The 19,297-nt window shown below is 35.2% G+C and overlaps 1 protein-coding gene across 1 annotated transcript in view; it reads left to right on the forward strand.

Moving 5' to 3' along the window:
- Positions 1-19,297, forward strand: part of mad1l1 (mitotic arrest deficient 1 like 1) — a 66,661-nt gene that overhangs the window by 31,341 nt on the left and 16,023 nt on the right. The window contains exons 16-17 of the mRNA XM_084090922.1: positions 4,608-4,812; positions 7,657-7,847. Coding sequence (XP_083947048.1) covers positions 4,608-4,812; positions 7,657-7,847 — 396 coding nt within the window. The remainder of the gene's footprint in view (positions 1-4,607; positions 4,813-7,656; positions 7,848-19,297) is intronic.

The raw sequence follows: 19,297 nt of genomic DNA on the forward strand, positions 1-19,297 counted from the left end.
CTGTTAGTTATGATGAAAACATTTGTGAGAGTGTAGAAATCAAGTTACAATGACGAGATCACTGCATTCATGCGCTCAACAGACATGTCTGTCATTGGCTGCAATGCTCACCGCTGAAACCTTTCATGCGACAGGAGTAGATCTAAATATAATGCTATAATCATCAATTTTCACGATTAGTTAATCTTGACAGCTGTAGTAGTAAAAACATAGTAGAAAACGAGATACTGAACTCTACAGCAGAATGAATGAGATTGATTTCTCAGTTAAGCGATCATTATTCATAAATATTTGAAATTCTGAATGCTATGATTGACCAGTCAGATTGTGTAATGAGTAACTTGTAGGATGTAGTGGATGTTGTTGGATAGGGGAAGCGGAGCGGAGAGAAGTGACGCGGGCGCGCTGCTCATCGCGGAGTGTCGCACTCTACCCCATTATGCAGAGCCGGCTGAGAATAAAAGTTGCCGCATACAGCAGCGCCAATGAGAAGGACTTTTTTTCTTTCGAAATTGATACTATTTTTTATAATAAAGAGCATAAAATAATTACCTGTTATGTCCTCCATTGTATAACTTTATGTCTACATATTTAGGAACAGATATTGGGTTCTGCCCAAAGTCAAGCAACATAAAAGTAACGTAAAAGTAACGAGTAACGTAAAAAGTTACTTTCCAAACGGGGTAACTAAGTAAAGTAACGGATTACTTTTTTAAAATGTAACGAGTAACGAGCAAACACTACTTTTTGAAAGTAACTTCCCCAACACTGGTCATTATGTTTACACATTGTCATCTATTGCAAGGCACTCCAAACCATGTTATAAATTTACTATAACAGGATTGAAATAGCGCTTTGAGGTTAGTAACAAACAACTATTTACAAGACTGTCACTATTTATGATTGATAGATGGGGTTCAGGCTTTTTTTAAGCGTATTTGCGAAAGAGGAAATTTTTGCGCGTTCGTCCCAGGCATCTCACAATAACTGATAACATACGTTGTCTAATTTTATACGCATACGAGTTTTCTGAACACGCTTTAGTATCAGTGCTCGTCTATTTTGTTTTGTTAATTACCTCGTTAGTAAACCATAGACTGTAAAAAATAGTAAACCAATACATAACTGCAGCACAGTTTGAATCTCCTCCATACTTATTATAAATGTGGCGCTCAAAACTGATTACTGTCCGTCGCAGACTGGGAGGAGCAGTTGCGCGCAGTTTACCTTCCCGGTACTTTAGACCGCGGTGTAAATGCAGAAAGCCACCGGTCTGTGGGACAAAAAAAGTTCCTGGGAAAAAAGTTCCTGGGACAAATTGTTCCGGGTAATTTCGGTGGAAACGCGGCTTAATAAGACTTCATTGCAGGTCTAATTTTTAATTGGCAAATTATCCTTGGCATATGCCATTTTAGGACACTGTAATGAAAATAATTGTGCAGTAGACTCAGTTTGAGGCTAGCTGTGTTGTGTTTTTGTTCATGCACAGCCGCCACACTTGCATTGCCTCTGGTTTCCACAGTAACTCAGGTATATGTGTTTCTTCTCCAAAGCCTAAATTGGCACTTGAGACCATATTGTGTTCGCCTGCAAAACTCCACATACATACAAGTCCTCTTCAAATCACAGAAAAACCTCCACAGTTTTCTCCATCAACCTATAGTTGGAAAAAATGTCTTGTATTTTTAAATCTTGTTTTGAAAAAAAAAAAAAAATAATAATAATATATATATATATATATATATATATATATATATATATATATATATATATATATATACAGATATAAGTTGACTTCAAATAAATCATGAACACTGGTCCTTATGGGTCAATAAGGAGTTTTGATGGTTCTTCACACGTATGATTTTTCCCTATGGTAGGACAAATTATTCTTGGCATGCCGGGGATTGCTAGCTTTTAATATGCTTTTAAAATTATTAGTTTAATAATAGCACAGTGGTGTTTTTATTTATTTCTGTTAGTCAATAAATAATGTAGAGGCACTTAGTGGAAACTCAGACTATAAGTCCTAGTGTTTAAATATTTATGCCGTTTAGGTATGCGGTTGTGTGTTGGTATACTATATTAGGGAAGGAGGTATGTCTAATATATACACTGCAGTATAAAATAGCATGTACTGTGTTGTATTAAGAAACTTGATGAACACAAATCACAAAGACAAGATTCATTTTTTGTATTCTACAAATAAATAAGCCTGACATCAGTGCCAAAACAGCTTCAAATATGTAATATATGAACAAAATATATAAAAGTAAAAAGTAATATTGCAAAACCCTTACAGCAGTGGCCAAAAGTGATATAGGAAAATTGATATCTTTATTCAAATATTAATACAATTTTTTAAAGATTTTGTAAGCATATTGTGTAATTGTGCTTAGAGTCAATAGTTTTATTTTTGGCTGTTTCATACAAAGCCTTTATTCAGGCTGTCATACAAAGAAATATTGAACATGCAAAAACAAGAGATAACCAACAAAATATTGATAACTGATTGTTTGTCTATGCTTTGTAGCTACAGCCTGTAGCTGTAGTTGAGTTTTTTTGTTTTTTTTTTGCCAAATAATTTTGCCAGATGAATACCTTAACCAAGTTTAGTGTGTTGTTCTTCCCTTGTATTTAAAATATTTAAATAAAACATTTAAAACATTTTCCTTATATTTTGATTAATCAAACTTATTGGGTCATTAAAAACAAATATCACCTATGGACATCATTTTTGGCCACTACTGTAGTTTATTTTTTCATTTATTTTATGAAATTCGGTTTCTATATTGGCAAATGCCTTAATTCCTGGCTCTACTGCACTGTTGTCACACTATATTGGGTAAACAGCCTGTTATAGGTAAATTTTAAACATTAGCCACAATAGCCAGTGACATAATGGGAAGATATAAGGCCACGTCACTTTTCCGTCATCTTTGTGATGCTTCTATATTTATCAGGGGCCTCCCATCCATTTATCCTTTCTTTTCCTGACTCGATGATGCTTCATTCGTCCTGCTCTCTCAATCACTCAGTCTTCTTAATGTGCTTAGACTTTGGCTCTAATATTAATAGACCTTCTATCCATTATCTCTGACGCTTCAAGTGTCACAGTAAGAATAAGCGACTTCACACGTACAGTTAATAATATCAACCCACTCCACACACTTGTCGGTTTTAAGATGGTTTATTTTTGGCCCAAGGACTGCTAACCTTTGCTGCCTTTTTATTGTTGTCCATGCGTCATTCGTGATTCAAGCTGTATTATATTCATCTTGAACACTTGGACAGAAAATGTATATAAATTTTTTTGTAAAAAAAAATCACTATATTATTCTTCATTCAGTTCTAAGCAACAGAATCAGATTAAACAATTTATTTTTTCACCAATTATCAAAATAACGTTTAGTCCTACAAAGCTATTGTTTTTTTTACCATGTTACAGCACAGGATAGGGCTATTGCATACAGAAACAAGTCTTGTACAAACTGCTATTAAACCTAATTAAAATAAACTATATATTATTATTATTATTATTATTATTGACTTTGTTTCGAAGTACCATTTATTTTGGTATTTCTGAGTTTGTTCGTCCCTTTCTTCCCAACTTCATATGTAAGTAACACTTTAACAAAAGCTTAATCTTTGATTTTTAGTAACTCTAGTTGTTTCTGTTCTTTCAACCCCTTCTGTTCTGCAGTTATGTCATCTCTTCCTTACCCCTCAGTCTCTATTTCTCTTCTCTGCCTTTCTGTCTTCAGCTCAGGATGATGTAATTTGCTCAGTAATGAGATGTTCAGATCGAGGCATTATTCTTTGATGGGGCCTTTAATTCACCAGAAGGCTCAGTAATGGCTTTTAAACCCCTGACGTTTTAAACCCAAATGAAGAATCGTTCCAGAAGATAAAGCCTTTCGTTTCAGACAGGGATGAACTATCACTTCTTTGGTCCTTTTGTTTGGAGGGTAATTCGGATAAATTTATTTTTTACGGGGTGAGAGTCTTCAGACAAAATTGGACTTGATTTTAACCCTTCATGTTAACTGGTTTTCATTCATGAACCTCAACATTGTATGTATTGGCTCAACAAATCAAATGAGCTATTGAACCGACCTTAGTGACGTCTCTCACTTAACAAACGTATTTCTTTTCAGGTAAAAAAAAAAATTCTCAGATACCTTTTTGTCCTAAAGTGCTAATGAGTGTATAATTTTGATTTGACTGAAGAATTTGGATACTTATGAAAGCAAAATGCAATTCAAAGGCACTGATGTTCAGATTGGATGTGATTTAAGGATTTTGGAAAACAGCATGTTATGTTTCCAGACTTTTTATTTCATTGTGTCTTTTAAGTTTTCTTTTATTTATTTACTTTTCATTTTTATTTTAATGTTAATTTCTTTGATCAGAGTCTACTTTAGTCAACAATTACAATGGTTTTACATGCCAAAAGTATTCAAAGGAATGGTAATTAGCTTTACGTTGTTGAGGCTTATTGTCTGCACTTTTTTTTCTTTGGAAGAATGAAATCAAAACTCAGTTTGTTTAAAAGTTTAATAAACTTTTAACTTATAGACTCTTTTAACATGTTTTCCATGCATTAGGGAGACTATGACCCTGTGAAGACAAAGGTGGTCCACTTGCAAATGAACCCCACCAGCATTGCAAAGCAGCAGCGCGCTGAAGATGTGGAACAGCTGAGGGTGGAGTGTCAGCGCTTGAGAGAACGACTCCGGAAAATTGAGGCGAGTGGTGGCATGACAACAGACGACACTACCCTCATCATCCCACCTTCACAGGAAATACTGGGTAAATAATTTTTCACACAAGCATTTCAATAGTAGGGTAAGGAAACTTCCCTTTTAACTGTATCCAGATTCTTCAGCCCTGCCTCAGGTTTCCGATGAAATCTCAGGGGTCTCAAAATAATGAAAAATGATTTTATGTTATTCTGTTGGATGAAGAATGTGTCTCAAATGTGTGTGTAAGCAGCAGCTCACAAAGTTAGACTGGTATTTGTGCGCTTCCTTACTAGAATTTAGAGTAAAAAAACATTAGAACAAGATGGGTGCAACTACAGCACAAAAAGTGTGTATTTATTTTACTGAGGCTGTTCAAAGTAAACGGTTTACAGTTTTAAATGGGCGTTGAGTACTTGAAAATCATGGGTTTAAATAAAGTTATTCTTCTGGTTGGATGATTGGGGTAGTGTTGACCAGCAACCAAATGTATATGACCAGATGTGAGTTTACATTTGGTCCTTATCTAAATTTAAATACTTTGCAAATAAACAAAAAAAGAAAAACTGTAATTTTGACAAGTTAATATGTCTGCAATTGCATTTGGCTTGACCAGTTGACAAGATTGATTCTTGAGTGAATGCATTTCTACCTGTACCGTCGGATGTGACAACAAGGATTGTAAAAAAGATTCTTTCTAATTCCTCATCCTGTGTTGACAATGATTTAGACATTTTTTTCTTATATATATATATATATATATATATATATATATAAAATGTCTAAATCATTGTAGCCATATATATATAGCCAGGGCTAAATGTTTAATTGGACTCGAGTGGTGTGTGCTGACGATCCGTATTTCTTCGGGACTCATTTATTTGCTTCATGCTCTCTTTGTGTCTCTCTCCCAATCTCTCTCTCTTTGGCTATCAGTTTGAATGCGTTCAGAAGGAGGCAAGAGTCTAATTAGGACTCAGACCCATGAGTAAACAAACACCCTGAGGTCTGCTTTTAAATTGGCCGCTGCACTTTTTCTGTCTCTATTTGCTATTCACTGTTCCTCCTTCATTTTATGACCTCATTTTTCTCCCACCTAAAATGTATGATTACAGGATTTGTGCTTGCTCAAATCTAGTTCAAAATGAGTGGGTAAATCAATTTTCAGTGGCTTTTTTGTCATTAGTAATGCAAGAACAAGTTCTTTCAAGGGTAAAAACAGCTTTTTTTTTTGTTTATATGCAATCACAGCACCTCAAACTCTTTTATAGAGTAAAATTGCTTTTAATATAATCATTGGTCAATTATTAACAGGGATTGGATTTAATAGCGGACACTAGAAACGAATTTCTTTTTTGCCTGACACATTTAGTGGTTCATAACATACTCCCAAAGTATATAATATTTATTTGTATGTTAGGCCCACATTTTCAAAACCTAAGAGTGTTTAATGTGTTCTCATTAAGAAGATTGTGTATCCATATTTTTCTTTTGCATACTAGCTTAAGGCAAAATGATTGATTATCGCAAGCATAGGATAAAAAGTTGCCCCAGAAAGTGTTTGGACACTTAAGCCACAATTTATGTTTGAATGTCTTTGCATTACATAAACTATCAGACCAGTGGCATTTATTATTTAGAAATATAGGACAATAGAGTAATAAATATGATGTTCAGAAAGAAGACAAAATGTATTTGGGCACTTTGTGGATGTCAAACTTATGTAAAACTATCATTGATCGTGTCCTATCATTAATATCCCTATCCAAACAAAAGATGATTTCTTAGATTTAGACAAAATCAGGAGAAAATGTTTCATAATTTATACCAAAGTTATATGACATACAACAAAAAAACACTGATTTTAATCTCATTAAAATTTAATATTAACCTCATAAGGAAAAACTAGTCCCTTCCCGATAGGTTATCATTTCTCAACATGGTCCATGCAGCCTCATAAAGTTCATGACATGTTAATTGTTAGTGTACTAATGAAGATGAGGGCCACATACAGAACTTTTTAATTGCAGCTCGTTTTAAAGGTGATTGTGTTGAGAGTTTAGTGTAATGTCTATCCTGCTCTCTTATACGGAAAATGAACAAAGTGATAACAATTTAAAAAAAGCTTCCAGCGGAGGCTAAAAGGAGAGACATTAACATGATATATAATTAAAAGTGATCCTGATGAATGGTTAAAGCAAAAGGACAACTGAACAAAAGGCTGTTTCTTCTAATGTGCAGCTCATCAAAACACCGGTAGTTATATTATGACTGAAACTTTCAAAATTGAACTGCACTGTTCTAGTGTGCAATTACAGTACATAGCAGAACTTTTATCTCTCTTTTCTCCAGAACTTTTATTGTTTGTGATTAAATTTCAAGGTCCATGAGAGAATTAAAACTGCTGTTAAGGCCTCTGTCGTACATACAGAATCCTTATATTGAAGCTATAAGTTACAGTTGGATTTTTTTAATCTAATTTAGATTTAAACTTATTTATTACAATGGATACATGCGCCAAAAACAATAAATGTTTTATTCATTTATTACTTTTTTGTGGTTGGGCCAGTGAAAATGTAATCATTGAATTCATTGAATCAAATAGAAAATATCAAATCGAATAGAGATCTTCTAATTCTATAACCGATAATTCTTTAAAAGGATATATTGGCCTAAATTTAAATCTAAATCCAAATATTCATATCATTTTTTGAGAGCCTGATGAAAAAAAAAAAAAGGCTCACCATTAAAAGCCATGTCCTAAGCACTTCAACATTAATCAAACATATGCCATACTGTTACATATTATAATTTAATGTGTTTACTTGTTAAATTGTCGCTTTTGTTCAGATCTTATTCATATAATTTGAACGTTCTTCTGGTTATGTCTAAATGTGATGTCCATGTTCTTCAGACTTGCGTAAGCAGATGGAAAGTGCAGAACTGAAGAACCAGCGCTTGAAGGAAGTGTTCCAGAAGAAGATTCAAGAGTTCCGTACCGCGTGCTACGTACTGACCGGGTACCAGATCGACATCACTGTGGAGAACCAGTACCGGCTCACTTCTGTGTACGCTGAGCATATGGAGGATTCATTACTGTTTAAGGTATGTTCATATGTAAACATGTTTGTAACTACATAACCCATTAAAGGCAGGCGTATACTGTGCGAGTTCGGACACTCTGTGGTTGTGAGCCATTTCTCCCGAGAGAAAGAAAATTGCATACGAGCTTGTGCAACAGCAACAAAAAAAAAAAACGCCCAGCTTGTGCTTACATGACTTATTTTGGCACACATGGGATATTTAGTTACAAACGTACTTGCAAACTAGAAGAAAAGTATAAAAAGTTAGTTAGTTAACTAAAAGTTAGTCAATTACTTAAAATTACTCACCGTCATGTTGTTTCAACCCCGTAAGACTTTCGTTCATCTTCGAAACACAAATTAAGATATTTTTGATGAAATCTGAGAGCTGGCTCACTCCTTCATAGGCTGCTAGGTAATTGATATCTGCCATCCCAGAAAAGTTAGTAAAGACATAGAAAATACTCCAAGTGACTACAGTGGCTCAACCTTAAGTTTATCAAGCGACGAGAATTTTTGGGTGAACTAACCCTTTAAGACTTGATTGTATCTCCATTGTAGTTTTGTAGTTAGTTTGAATGTGTTGATTTTATGATCACTTGCTCATTTTAGGGTTCTGTCAAAGCTGAGCAGATGTTATAGATGAAACACACCAGCAATCAAAGGCTTTATGTTGAGTTTTTGTTCAATTATAAAACAATGACATTATCATCAATGGGATTTTGAATGACTTTGAAGAGCTGCCTTGGCAAAACTATAGGGGTTTTTCTGAAAAAGAAAGCTGTGATAGTTAGAAGAGCCTGAAGCTTCATACCACAGTTGGTGGTTTGTTGTTCGACTCACAGCTCTGAGAAGCGTGAAAATCGAAAGAAGGACTTAAAACCCAAGGCCGAGGTCAGGCATCTGAAGAACTGCTGTTGTGTTTAGCCTCATCTGAACCAGCTCAGCAGCTCCTCCAGCCTCAGGTGCATCTGAGTCTCTACAGGAGGTCACATTCTCTTCAGTCAGTTCCTACCAACTGAATACAAACAGACGGCGTTCCTACAATATAGGAAATTGGCGCTTTTACTTTAACATCAAGAAGTAGAGAAAAACAGCGACCTAGAATAACCCTTAATCAAGGAAATTACTATCAGTGCACTTCTTCTGGTAACAAGTATGCTAGTATGTTGAGTGTCAGCCCCTGAGATGTGATGGTATACTTTTTAGTTGATTAAGGTTGATTGGAGAGTTTTTAAATTTTATGGATAAGCCCAGTTCAGGTAACACTTGGCACTTGCAGACAGATTGCACAGTATATGTGAGTGAATCAAGTGAATGTTTTATAATGCCTTGAAATACACCCTTGTGCATTTTCTTTTCTTTATAGTGCACTTTTGTTTATTGCTGCGTACCGTTCAATTCAATGATTTCTTAAAATTGAAGCAAGGTTTATTTACTGTAGAAAACAGCACATTGCAACCCAAACAGGGAATCAAAAAACAAAACAAATTTAAAAAAATCTCTCTGTATATAAAATAATTCTGTATTTTATAATAATTATGTATGGGGGGGCGAGATCTCCTCAATTCAAATCAACAAACATTTAAGCTTCTCCAAAGTTGTATGGTGTCCTGTCTTGCACCGTGAATGTGCGCACTGCGCAGTGGACAGTTCGAGATACACCACGTCTATAGAAGTGAGCAACCAATATTGCTTATTTAGAGAGTGTGGAGGCTTCCATCTTGTTCGTGTACATAAATACATGAACTAATGTTAATTTATACAATGTGAAATTTTGAATTTATTTGTATATGTAGAAATTAATAAACCTAAATTTATAAATTCAAGATCATTGTATTGGCAAAGTACCTCATGCATTAACTAATGTTAAATAATTTAACCTTATTGTAAAGCGTTACCAATGTTACTACATTGCATATTACTTTTTAATGTTGAATCAAAACTGGTATTGAGAATCATCAAATTTTACTGAAGATGAACCAGTAATTTAGTATTCCACTTGTTCATTAGGTTTTAATAGTACAGTAGTTGCACTATTTGTCATACGGTTTGGACATTGTTGTGCATCCATTTGATTTAAGATGGTAATCATCCTTTTTTTACTGCAAATGAGAAGAACTTTATTTCTTTTGGACAGGTCTGTGTATGATAAACCAATTGTTATTACTGCTATATATCGGATGCAAAATGCATATTTAGTTTGAAACTGCATACTCTTACAATGATTTACCTGCAAATGTAATTTATCTTTCTTAATTAATGCTCTTCCTTTGTGGGTTGTATAAATGTTCGGTAATCCCTTATAGACACACACATACACACACAGTGCAATAATTGGATTTAAGTTTTTGTTATTTGATCGGTACTTTCCTCAGGCTGTTTAATTAGAGCTGCAGTAAAGCTTCAGTGAGTCTGCGTTTGGCTGTTATTATTGCTTTGTGAGTGTAAGCATTTAGTCGTTTGTGTGTGTCTAGTTGTGTTGTGTTAATTTTTTAATACACATTATTTACGTGCTAAGGAATTATTTGCTCTTTTTCACATTCTGTGAATGTAGCACAAAAAATACCCTGATGATGACTTCTGATTCTCTTACTGATTTGGCATTACAAACCTTTAAATATAACGGATTTGATAATCAAGTGATTTTGTCTGTTTGCTTATTCATTTCAAGTGAATACTAGACCGTGTCTAAATTAATTTACCTCGTCTAGGCAGGCACCAGCCCTGGAAAGGACTCTGTAGCATTTAAACTAATGGATTTAAATGTCTGTCAGGAAGTTTCTGAAGGAATTAAAGTGTCTTAAGTGGAGCGCAAGAAGCACTCCAGTAGTTCCTTGTAGTTATGTGCTTGAGTTTTAGACTGAAAAGTAAAAAAGATGGCTTAGAGTTAGCTTTATTAAAGGTGAAGTGTGTTAGTTTTTAAAATACTTTCTCTTATCCCAATTTAATGTGAAGAGTCAACTATTAAGCAAGCCATTTGTAGGCTGATTTCCCCAAAGAGTGTAAACACTGTGGTGTTTCATTGCTACTGGCACACAGATTATACACTTTACCTTTTAAGGTGTTTATTTATTTATTTAAGTTGCAAACTAGTTGTGCTTGCTTACTGGAGAGCACAAATAGCATTTTCATTTACGACCAGTCAAGGATAAACTTGTTTATCTAGGAAGTTGTAGTAGTTTGTTTGGCAAACTGTAACGGCCAGGCAAATGCCCACAATATTATAGAAAAACTGTAGAGCCTTCAGGATCTTGACAAAATGCACAATAATTGCTGAAATTTGATCACAATGAATATTATGTGCACTGTGTTTAGAAAAGATGGTTCATTGTCTTTTCCTGTGAATAAAATCACCATTGATTTGCTTTTAAAGAATAGGCACTTAAAGATAAATGAACAGAATCCCGGTCTTTCTTTTTTTCCTCAATTGTTCACCCCCCCCATTGTTAGATAAGTGCACTTGAGCAATGCTTTAGTTATGTTATGATTTGATCCCCAAAGAATCAAAGAACTGCTATGAAATTCTTCTCCATTTCTGTCTGTGAAAAAAGAAAGATAATGAGAGACTCATTACCCCCTCCCCTCCCCATTTTGTTAAAATATTACTCATTGTCCTGAAAATTCTCTTGGGAATCTGTCAAAGTCATTGAATATCCTCCTTGTTTTGTGTAGCATTCAGCTCTTCTGAAACTTGACAACACATTTGTACATGGTATCCTAAATGTAAAAAAAGTAAAACATTTGTTCAGTGTTAAATGAGAGATTAAATATTTGCCATTTTTTACAGCAAAAAAGTGAATCCCTTAACTGTCAGTTTCTAACATTAGATCAAGGCTGCAACACTTCAGTGCATTCAGTGTCAATCAATCCTCTCTAGTACCTTTTCAACAGTTTTGTGCCAGAGTTGGTTTCCAATCTGGAACTATTGTCTGTTTTCACTGCAGAAAAGAGCATCTGGGCTGGAATAACGGCTGGTTTAACAAATCTAGATGGCACCTATTGTATCTAACAAAGCTGTCTCCACCAAAAGCGGCAGATGTGATGAAGCTTATTTAATTATAATGAATTTTATTCAATATATAACAAGTTCTGACCATTGCATCAAAAGTGGAATCAAAGGAATGTGTATGTTAAAATGTGTTCTCAAACTTAACAAAGACTGTGATGCAGCATGTTTATTTGTTGGCAGGTTATGCAGAAAATTCTCAGTTATGTCATCGTTTGGCTTAGTAGAAACATGGGCCAAGCACTGGCTCTTTCACCATTTTGGTCATAAAAGGGTTTATAGTTTTGGTTTAATTGTGACAGATAACACAGGCTTTCACAGGTAACACAGGTGTACTCACACTAGGCATGGTTGTCTTGTTAAATTGAAAGTTCTAGTTTTCATGGTGCAGCCAGTGTTTTATGCTTAAATACAAAATACACAGCTGTTCTCTGTTGAAAAGTCATTTACAGATGTGAGCGGGTGTTATGACAACAATAATTGAAATGATATTCACATAAGCACTTCTCATCAAACTCTGTGATGACTCAGCATTTGCGCTCATGCTTTAAATGATGTCAATGAATATGCGGCTCAATATCTGGTGTCCTTCTCTTTGTCAGATTATACCTGGGTGTACTGAATGTCCCCCTGGGGATGAATAAAGTGTCTATCTATCAGACTGTCCGTCTGGTTGAAGTAGGAGTGCAGGGTTACATTCCATATGGAAAAATGAGTTGTATTACTCCAAACGTTGGGAATAAGTACATTAGACTACACTTTGCAGCTCTCTGGAAATAAAAATACTTAACCTGGAGAACCGGGACTACAATGCAATCCGTTTTTGCATGATAATATAGCAGTAGGGGTGTATTGAGATACCACGATATAGAAATATGACGATATGGTATCGTTGATTTAAACTATAGGATTCACAATATTATAGTTATAAACTATAATACTAATTTAGTAAAAAAAAATATATAAAACCAATACATTTAGTTTTATCCAAGGCTCAGCTTACTGTATTTATTTTACTGTATTTAAGGTATAATTCACACAAAAATGTAAATTCTGCCATCGTGTACTCTCTACTCACTCTCCTATACGATTTTCATTCAACTTCTAAACACAAATGAAGATATTTTTATGAAACCTGAGAAATGTATGTCCCTCTGTTTAAAGTCCATTCCTCTAAAACTTAAGATCCAAAAAATGTCATAAATGCATCATAAAAATAATCAATCGAGTGGTCCTATCCAAATCCAAGTCTTCTGAAGAGACACGATGGCTTTATATGATGAACAGATCTACAACAATGCACATATACTTAAGTAAACAATGGTGTTCAAATGCTTCCGTGACATGTGAAAACAACATGAGAGTGAGTAAATGCAGTATTTAAATATTTAGATGAATTAACCATTTACAGTTAGGAATAGTCATTTTGACACACTTTCTTGCCATTAGAACTGTGATCGATTTCATTGATCATCTGAAGATCAAACTTTCCTGCATCCCGATCATGGGCTTCTGCGTTTCACTTGTTTTATGCCACTGGAGGCATAGCCGCGGGAACATATTTTATCAGTGGGGTGCTGGGGGCGGGGCTTGATATTGCGGGGCGGTGCTATGGTAGAGTATTTTAAACAAAATCCTAATATTAAACAGCCCAAGCAAAAAGATGAACATAAAAATGAATGAGGACAGAGTTCTTCGAGTTCTCCGAGGAGACGGAGACGTGAGCGCAACAGTTAAACACACCTAGTGCGTTCACACTGAAAAGCAATGGAAAAGTAGCAGAGTGGAATGGAAAAGTAGCAGAGTGGAATGGAAAAACATGTTACGTGTGAACAGCCCCTAATGCCGATGAATGCTTTAATCAAGACATCTATAGTTTTTTTCACCGATGTCTGAGTGAACATGCATTAAATGAGTGTCAAATGAGTTCTGAGATGCAGGTCCTCAACCAGTGTCACGTCACTCACTCCACGCGAGATCGGCTTTTGCCTTTTGATATATTCATTTCTTTTAAAGTCATACAACCAAATCTGACAACATATAAAAATGAAATAATCTTTAGAGTAATTTTATAAAGGTAGAAGGTGTTCTTAAAAACATGTTGAAAAACAAAAAGTTATTTAAAGTTATGTCATCTTAAATTTTAGTGTAGTGAAACAGCTCGTCAGGGGTGCTGCAGCACCCTCAGCACCGCTAGTTCCCGCGGCCATGACTGGAGGCATGAAAATTGTCATGCCAATTAACCGGTGGGAAAATTTCTCAGTGTCACATTCCTAGCAGGCATCCTGGAATATTTTGCCTTGCCTATAGAGTGACGTGAGCAAAAAGCAGCAGTTTACCCCAGTCTTCCCTACTGTTAAATGTCATTTGGAAAGTGTCCCATTTTAACTTTAATAGAGATCTTCACACGTAGAAAAATAGTTTTTCGCCTCTTTTGAGAACATTCAGTGCAAGGCTACATATGAAGACTTCAGATGCAAAAGCCGCAAAGATGAGATAACGATATTCAGTGAATGCTCTCTGCATATAGTTATAAATTCATTAAAAAGTTTTGCTTTAAACCCGCTAAATTCCAGCCTCAGCACATTCAGAAATACTGGCTCATTGGCAGAAACCTCACTCCGTCACTCCCCTTTGCCAGAACCAAGTTCACGGAACCAATCAGATACGATCAGATATGATTTCACGATGAATGACGCGTGCGAATGATCTGGCTTTCCATTGTCAAGCTGCAAGTTTTTATCCTGTTGAGAGATTAAATAAACAAGATGAAGTATGATGAAATGGATGAACCTGTGGTAGTTTCAGTCACTGACAAAAGAAAACATTGTCAACCTCATAATTCTGCCCGTTCTAAGGCTAAAGAAAATCGTTACGGTGGCAATGACAGGATTTGCGAGTAGCATGTAAACACAACAGTGTTTTTATGTGCTGCTGTAACTCTGACAGAAACTGACACAACCTACTTTAAAGAACAGCTCTTTAGTGATTTTGCAACCGTTTACTATGTCTCGTCCAAAGAGGTGTACTTAGAGGTTTTTGCAACAACAAAAAAAAGCACACATGGATTTAGCTCTTTTTGAGCCTGATAAAAATGCTAATTTAAAAGAAAAAATAACGGATGAACTTCAAGGTTTTTGCATCTAAAGTCTTCACATGTCTTTTCAAGTGCCTAAATGAAACTAATTGCTAATCACCTCTTCAGGAAATTGATAACTACAAGAGCAGGCTTGTAATTATATAACGTTGACAGAATCAGATGCCAGAACTCTGGGAACTGACGTTAAAGCCCCGGGACACACCAAGCCGACGGTCGGCCATCGGGCAGTTTTTGTGCGTCGGCCGACTAAGTTTTCTCAGTGTGTTCCGCACGGTTTCGCACAGTCGGCTGAAATTGGTCCTTGTCAGCTTTTTTCGGCCGATTCGACATGTTGAATCAGTGTCGGGCCGTCAGTGAGAGAGAGAACTCTGATTGGCTGTTCAGCTTAGTGAATGAGTCAGTGCACGAGAATAATAGCAAAACAGTGAGCAAAGAAGTCAAAACGGTACAGATAGAAGACTGTTCTAATGTTACATCATCTTACCTGAGTGTTCCTTGCTGAATATTTTAATATTAACATGAGCGGAGTGGAATAAAGAAAGTGTTTTTGCAGGATTGATATTCAAAACGGTAAGCACGCACTGCTTTGTTTATGGTATGTGTATCTGCAGCCTGCAGCGTCGGTTTCCCTTTTTGAATGACGAATATAGATGAATATATCTTCAGAAATAGACGGTCGTCTCATTTACACGCAGGCGCAGAACGCGCATTCTAGCTGACAGTCGCCTGTAGTTCTCTTGGTGTGTTCAGGTGCAGCTTTTTCCCCCGACGCGAGGCGACAACACAGTCGGCTTTCATCAGCACTAGTTCTTTGGCGTCGGCTTAAATATAAAAGTAAATGCAAACAGCTAAGTGCACATTTCATCCTAATTTTAACTTGAACCATATTCTTTAACTTGACTTGGATATTATATTACCCTAGTATTGCAGTTTTCAATATAGCAGAGAATTCTGATATTTAGCAACTTGAAATTGTATGAATGAGTCGGTCTAGACGTGTGTGTGTGTGTGTGTGTGTGTGTTTTCTCAGCCTGTGAAATTAGACCTGTTGAAGCCACCTGCGACCCCTCTGCTGAAGATAATTCACTGTCAATATTTGTTAACCTTGAGTTACACAGACACACACACAATCACAGACATTCAGATGTTACCATTCACACACAAGCACTTCAATAAGATTTAATGGTCTTTTCTATTGTGTTGTAATCTGTCAGTTGTGACACATTGATTAATTAAAGAGTTGATTAATAATATGCTGCACTATTCTTTTGTTACTTTCTTCCACTACTGCAAATCATGATGTTCAAAAATGCTTGCAGAGAGCACAAAAAAGAGACATTTTAAGATTTTAATCCAAATAAGTGCATTTAGGCGTGACGTGTTAATTTATATTGCATGATTTTTTTGTGATTTCGGTAAACGCAGTGTTTGTTTTAAAGCTTAAGATTATTAAAGCTTAATCATATAATTGTGCAGATAATCATGTAAATTATAACAGTGGCCAAGTATGGTGTCCTGTACTTGAAATTTGTGCTCGAATCACCCATCCAAGTGCACACACAGCAATAAACACACCCAGAGCAGGCGCCTTGGGAGCGATTGTGGTCTTGCTCAAGGGCATCTCAGTTGTGGGTAATGAGAGTGGAAGAGAGCGCTGTTCATTTGCTCTCCCCTCCTACTGAGACTCGAAACCCACGACATTCGGGTTACAAGTCCGACTCTCTAACCATTAGGCCACAACCATTATTGTTCACCAGTCCAATGGCTTAGAAAAATAATGGCACACCTCTTCTCAAGCCGCACGATTTGAGGTATTGTTCATTCCTCTAGCACGAATGGTGCAGGACGAGTCACTCTCCAAAGTTTAATACATAGGGTTAGTGGTTTAAAACAGACTTTTGTCTTCTAATTATCCATTTGCTTCACATTATGAAACCTCCTCTCAGTGACTGTAAATAATGTCAACCAAATGTTATGGTATATATTTTTCTTTGAAACCCTTTGTGTTTACTGCATTATAAGGCTTGGCAGTGACTCAAGACAGTAACTGAATCTGAGGCAAACTTTAGTCCAGCTGTTAATTCAAATCGTGGGCGACTCCTGCAGGAAAAACTGGTTTGTATTGATTGAGGGCATATGGAGTATCATCTTAACGTCATGTTAGCGTAGACTCATCGTACAGTAGACTTATTGCTTTTAAAATTACATTTGTGCTCTTAGAAGGGCATTCTGGGTTGGCAAGAAACCTTGGTCAGAAAACAAAGTCTTTCTCAGTTAATTTACCTTTTCTAAACTGGAGACCAAAGCATATGTTACTGATTGATTTTAGGTTAAGAGCTCTAAATCCCAGTTATCTATTTGTGGGGGATGTAATTTGTAGAGTTGTTAAAAGTTTGTAAAGATTTACATAGGGATGCACAATATGTTGTTTCCAAATCTGCTGATATTTGCGATTATTATTTTTATTTTATTTTATTTATTTTTTAATCATCATCATTAAACATCATTTAACATTTATTATTATTATTATTGTTGTTTATCATAATTTGGTTTGATCAGTATTTTAGATTTAATCCTACATTCTCATTATCCATATTTTTTTATATTTTGATTCCATTTGCATCATTTAACACTGACTTAGTTATTTTTTAAAACAGAAAAAAATTTAATAAGTGTTAAAAGTAATCTATAGCAAATCTCAATCTATGTTTCATACTGTACATTATATTTCGATGCTTGCTTCAGTTGTAGCATTTCGTTTTTGTTTTGCTAGTTTTTTTTATTTATTTTTTTACATTTTATAGAATTTTAATAGCAGCCGTTTAATAGTTTCCCGCCATAACTTATAAATAATTATTGTATTATCTGTATTGAACAGAATTTTAAATTAAGATAATATTTGTCTGTAATTTGTTCGTTCAAAAACATTTTGAATAAAAGATTGAAGCATTAGAAGATGGATGCTGCGTCCCAATTCGCATAGTATCCTAAATAGTAGGGCTGGGTAAAAAATATCGATTTCTCGATTTTAATCGATTCTCATTTTTACGAAACGATATCGATTCTTAAATCCCAAGAATCGATTAGTCATCCTGTTTTCAGTTGATGAATTAATGGAACATTGATGCACGCATCCCATCCAATAAATCGCAATAATCTTTGTGCTTTGTTATTATTGATATGAAACAAAGTCTCAGATTTCAAATTACGTCCATTTTCTTACGAAATTCAAAAACATAATTACCCTTTTGGCGCTGTGGCGTGAGATCGCTCTGGCTCAGCTCTAGAGCAGCAGCAGCGCAGAGCGCACATTCCTTCTCTTCCGCCTTAATAATATCAGTTACAGCGCGAAATAAACATGAATGAGCATCTGACAGTGTGTTAAAAGATAGAGCACAACTTATCGAAGTCCGTATCATGTCACATGGAATCGCTCAATCAGTGTTTCAACCGTGGAAAGACGTAAGGAAACAATGTCATGTAACGTCACATTTACCTCAGAAAAACCATATCCAGTGACCATAAACTCGTTAGTCAGCTAGAAAAATTAACTCTAGAGAGGAGCATTTTGCTAAATATATGCACCATATTACATAATCATTATAATTTTTATTGTTCTTCAATATTTAATGCATGTTTGAATAAATCTGGAAAGTTTTTGACAGCCACCATTTAAATTTTTATATTTTATTTAAATTTTTATATTTTCATATAACTTTATTATTATAAAAATAAATAAAAGTGTATTTTAATTGTTTGTATACAAATCAGTTCATTTTTACCTTCAATATTATAGTAGGCTAATAAAGCCTATAGGCCACAACTGACTCCCATAGTTTACAATAATTTTTTTCCCTTTTATTTTCCAGTTTTCCTTGAGAAAATTTACAATGTATTGTACCTGATATCCAAAATAATCGATATTGAATCGAATCGAATCGTAATCGAAATCGAATCGAATTGTGAAATCTGTGTCAATACCCAGCCCTACTAAATAGTATTCAAAATTAGAATTAGTGTGTCCCAAATCATAGTGTTAAAATTAGTATTGCAAAAATACCCGGATGGTCTAATATTTCCGGTTAGAATTCAAAGTGCAGATCTGTGCACACACTATTGGCTAATATTGACCACAACCCATTGCGCTTTGGATAAGGATTCAATTAGAACTACAAACACGAATAAAAAGTGTCAAAAAAACTACAAACATGGTGGATGTGCGAGTCCGGCGGTTAAGTAGAGAGGTTTAGATAAAGGAGTTTGAGTGATTAATAATCAGCATCTAACCTGATGAAAAGATGTGCGTTCAATGTTATCCACATTATATTTCATCTGCAACAACATTGTGAAATTTGTAATAATA

Source organism: Abramis brama, assembly GCF_963993115.1.
Source record: "Abramis brama genome assembly, chromosome: 2".
Taxonomy (NCBI): domain Eukaryota; kingdom Metazoa; phylum Chordata; class Actinopteri; order Cypriniformes; family Leuciscidae; genus Abramis; species Abramis brama.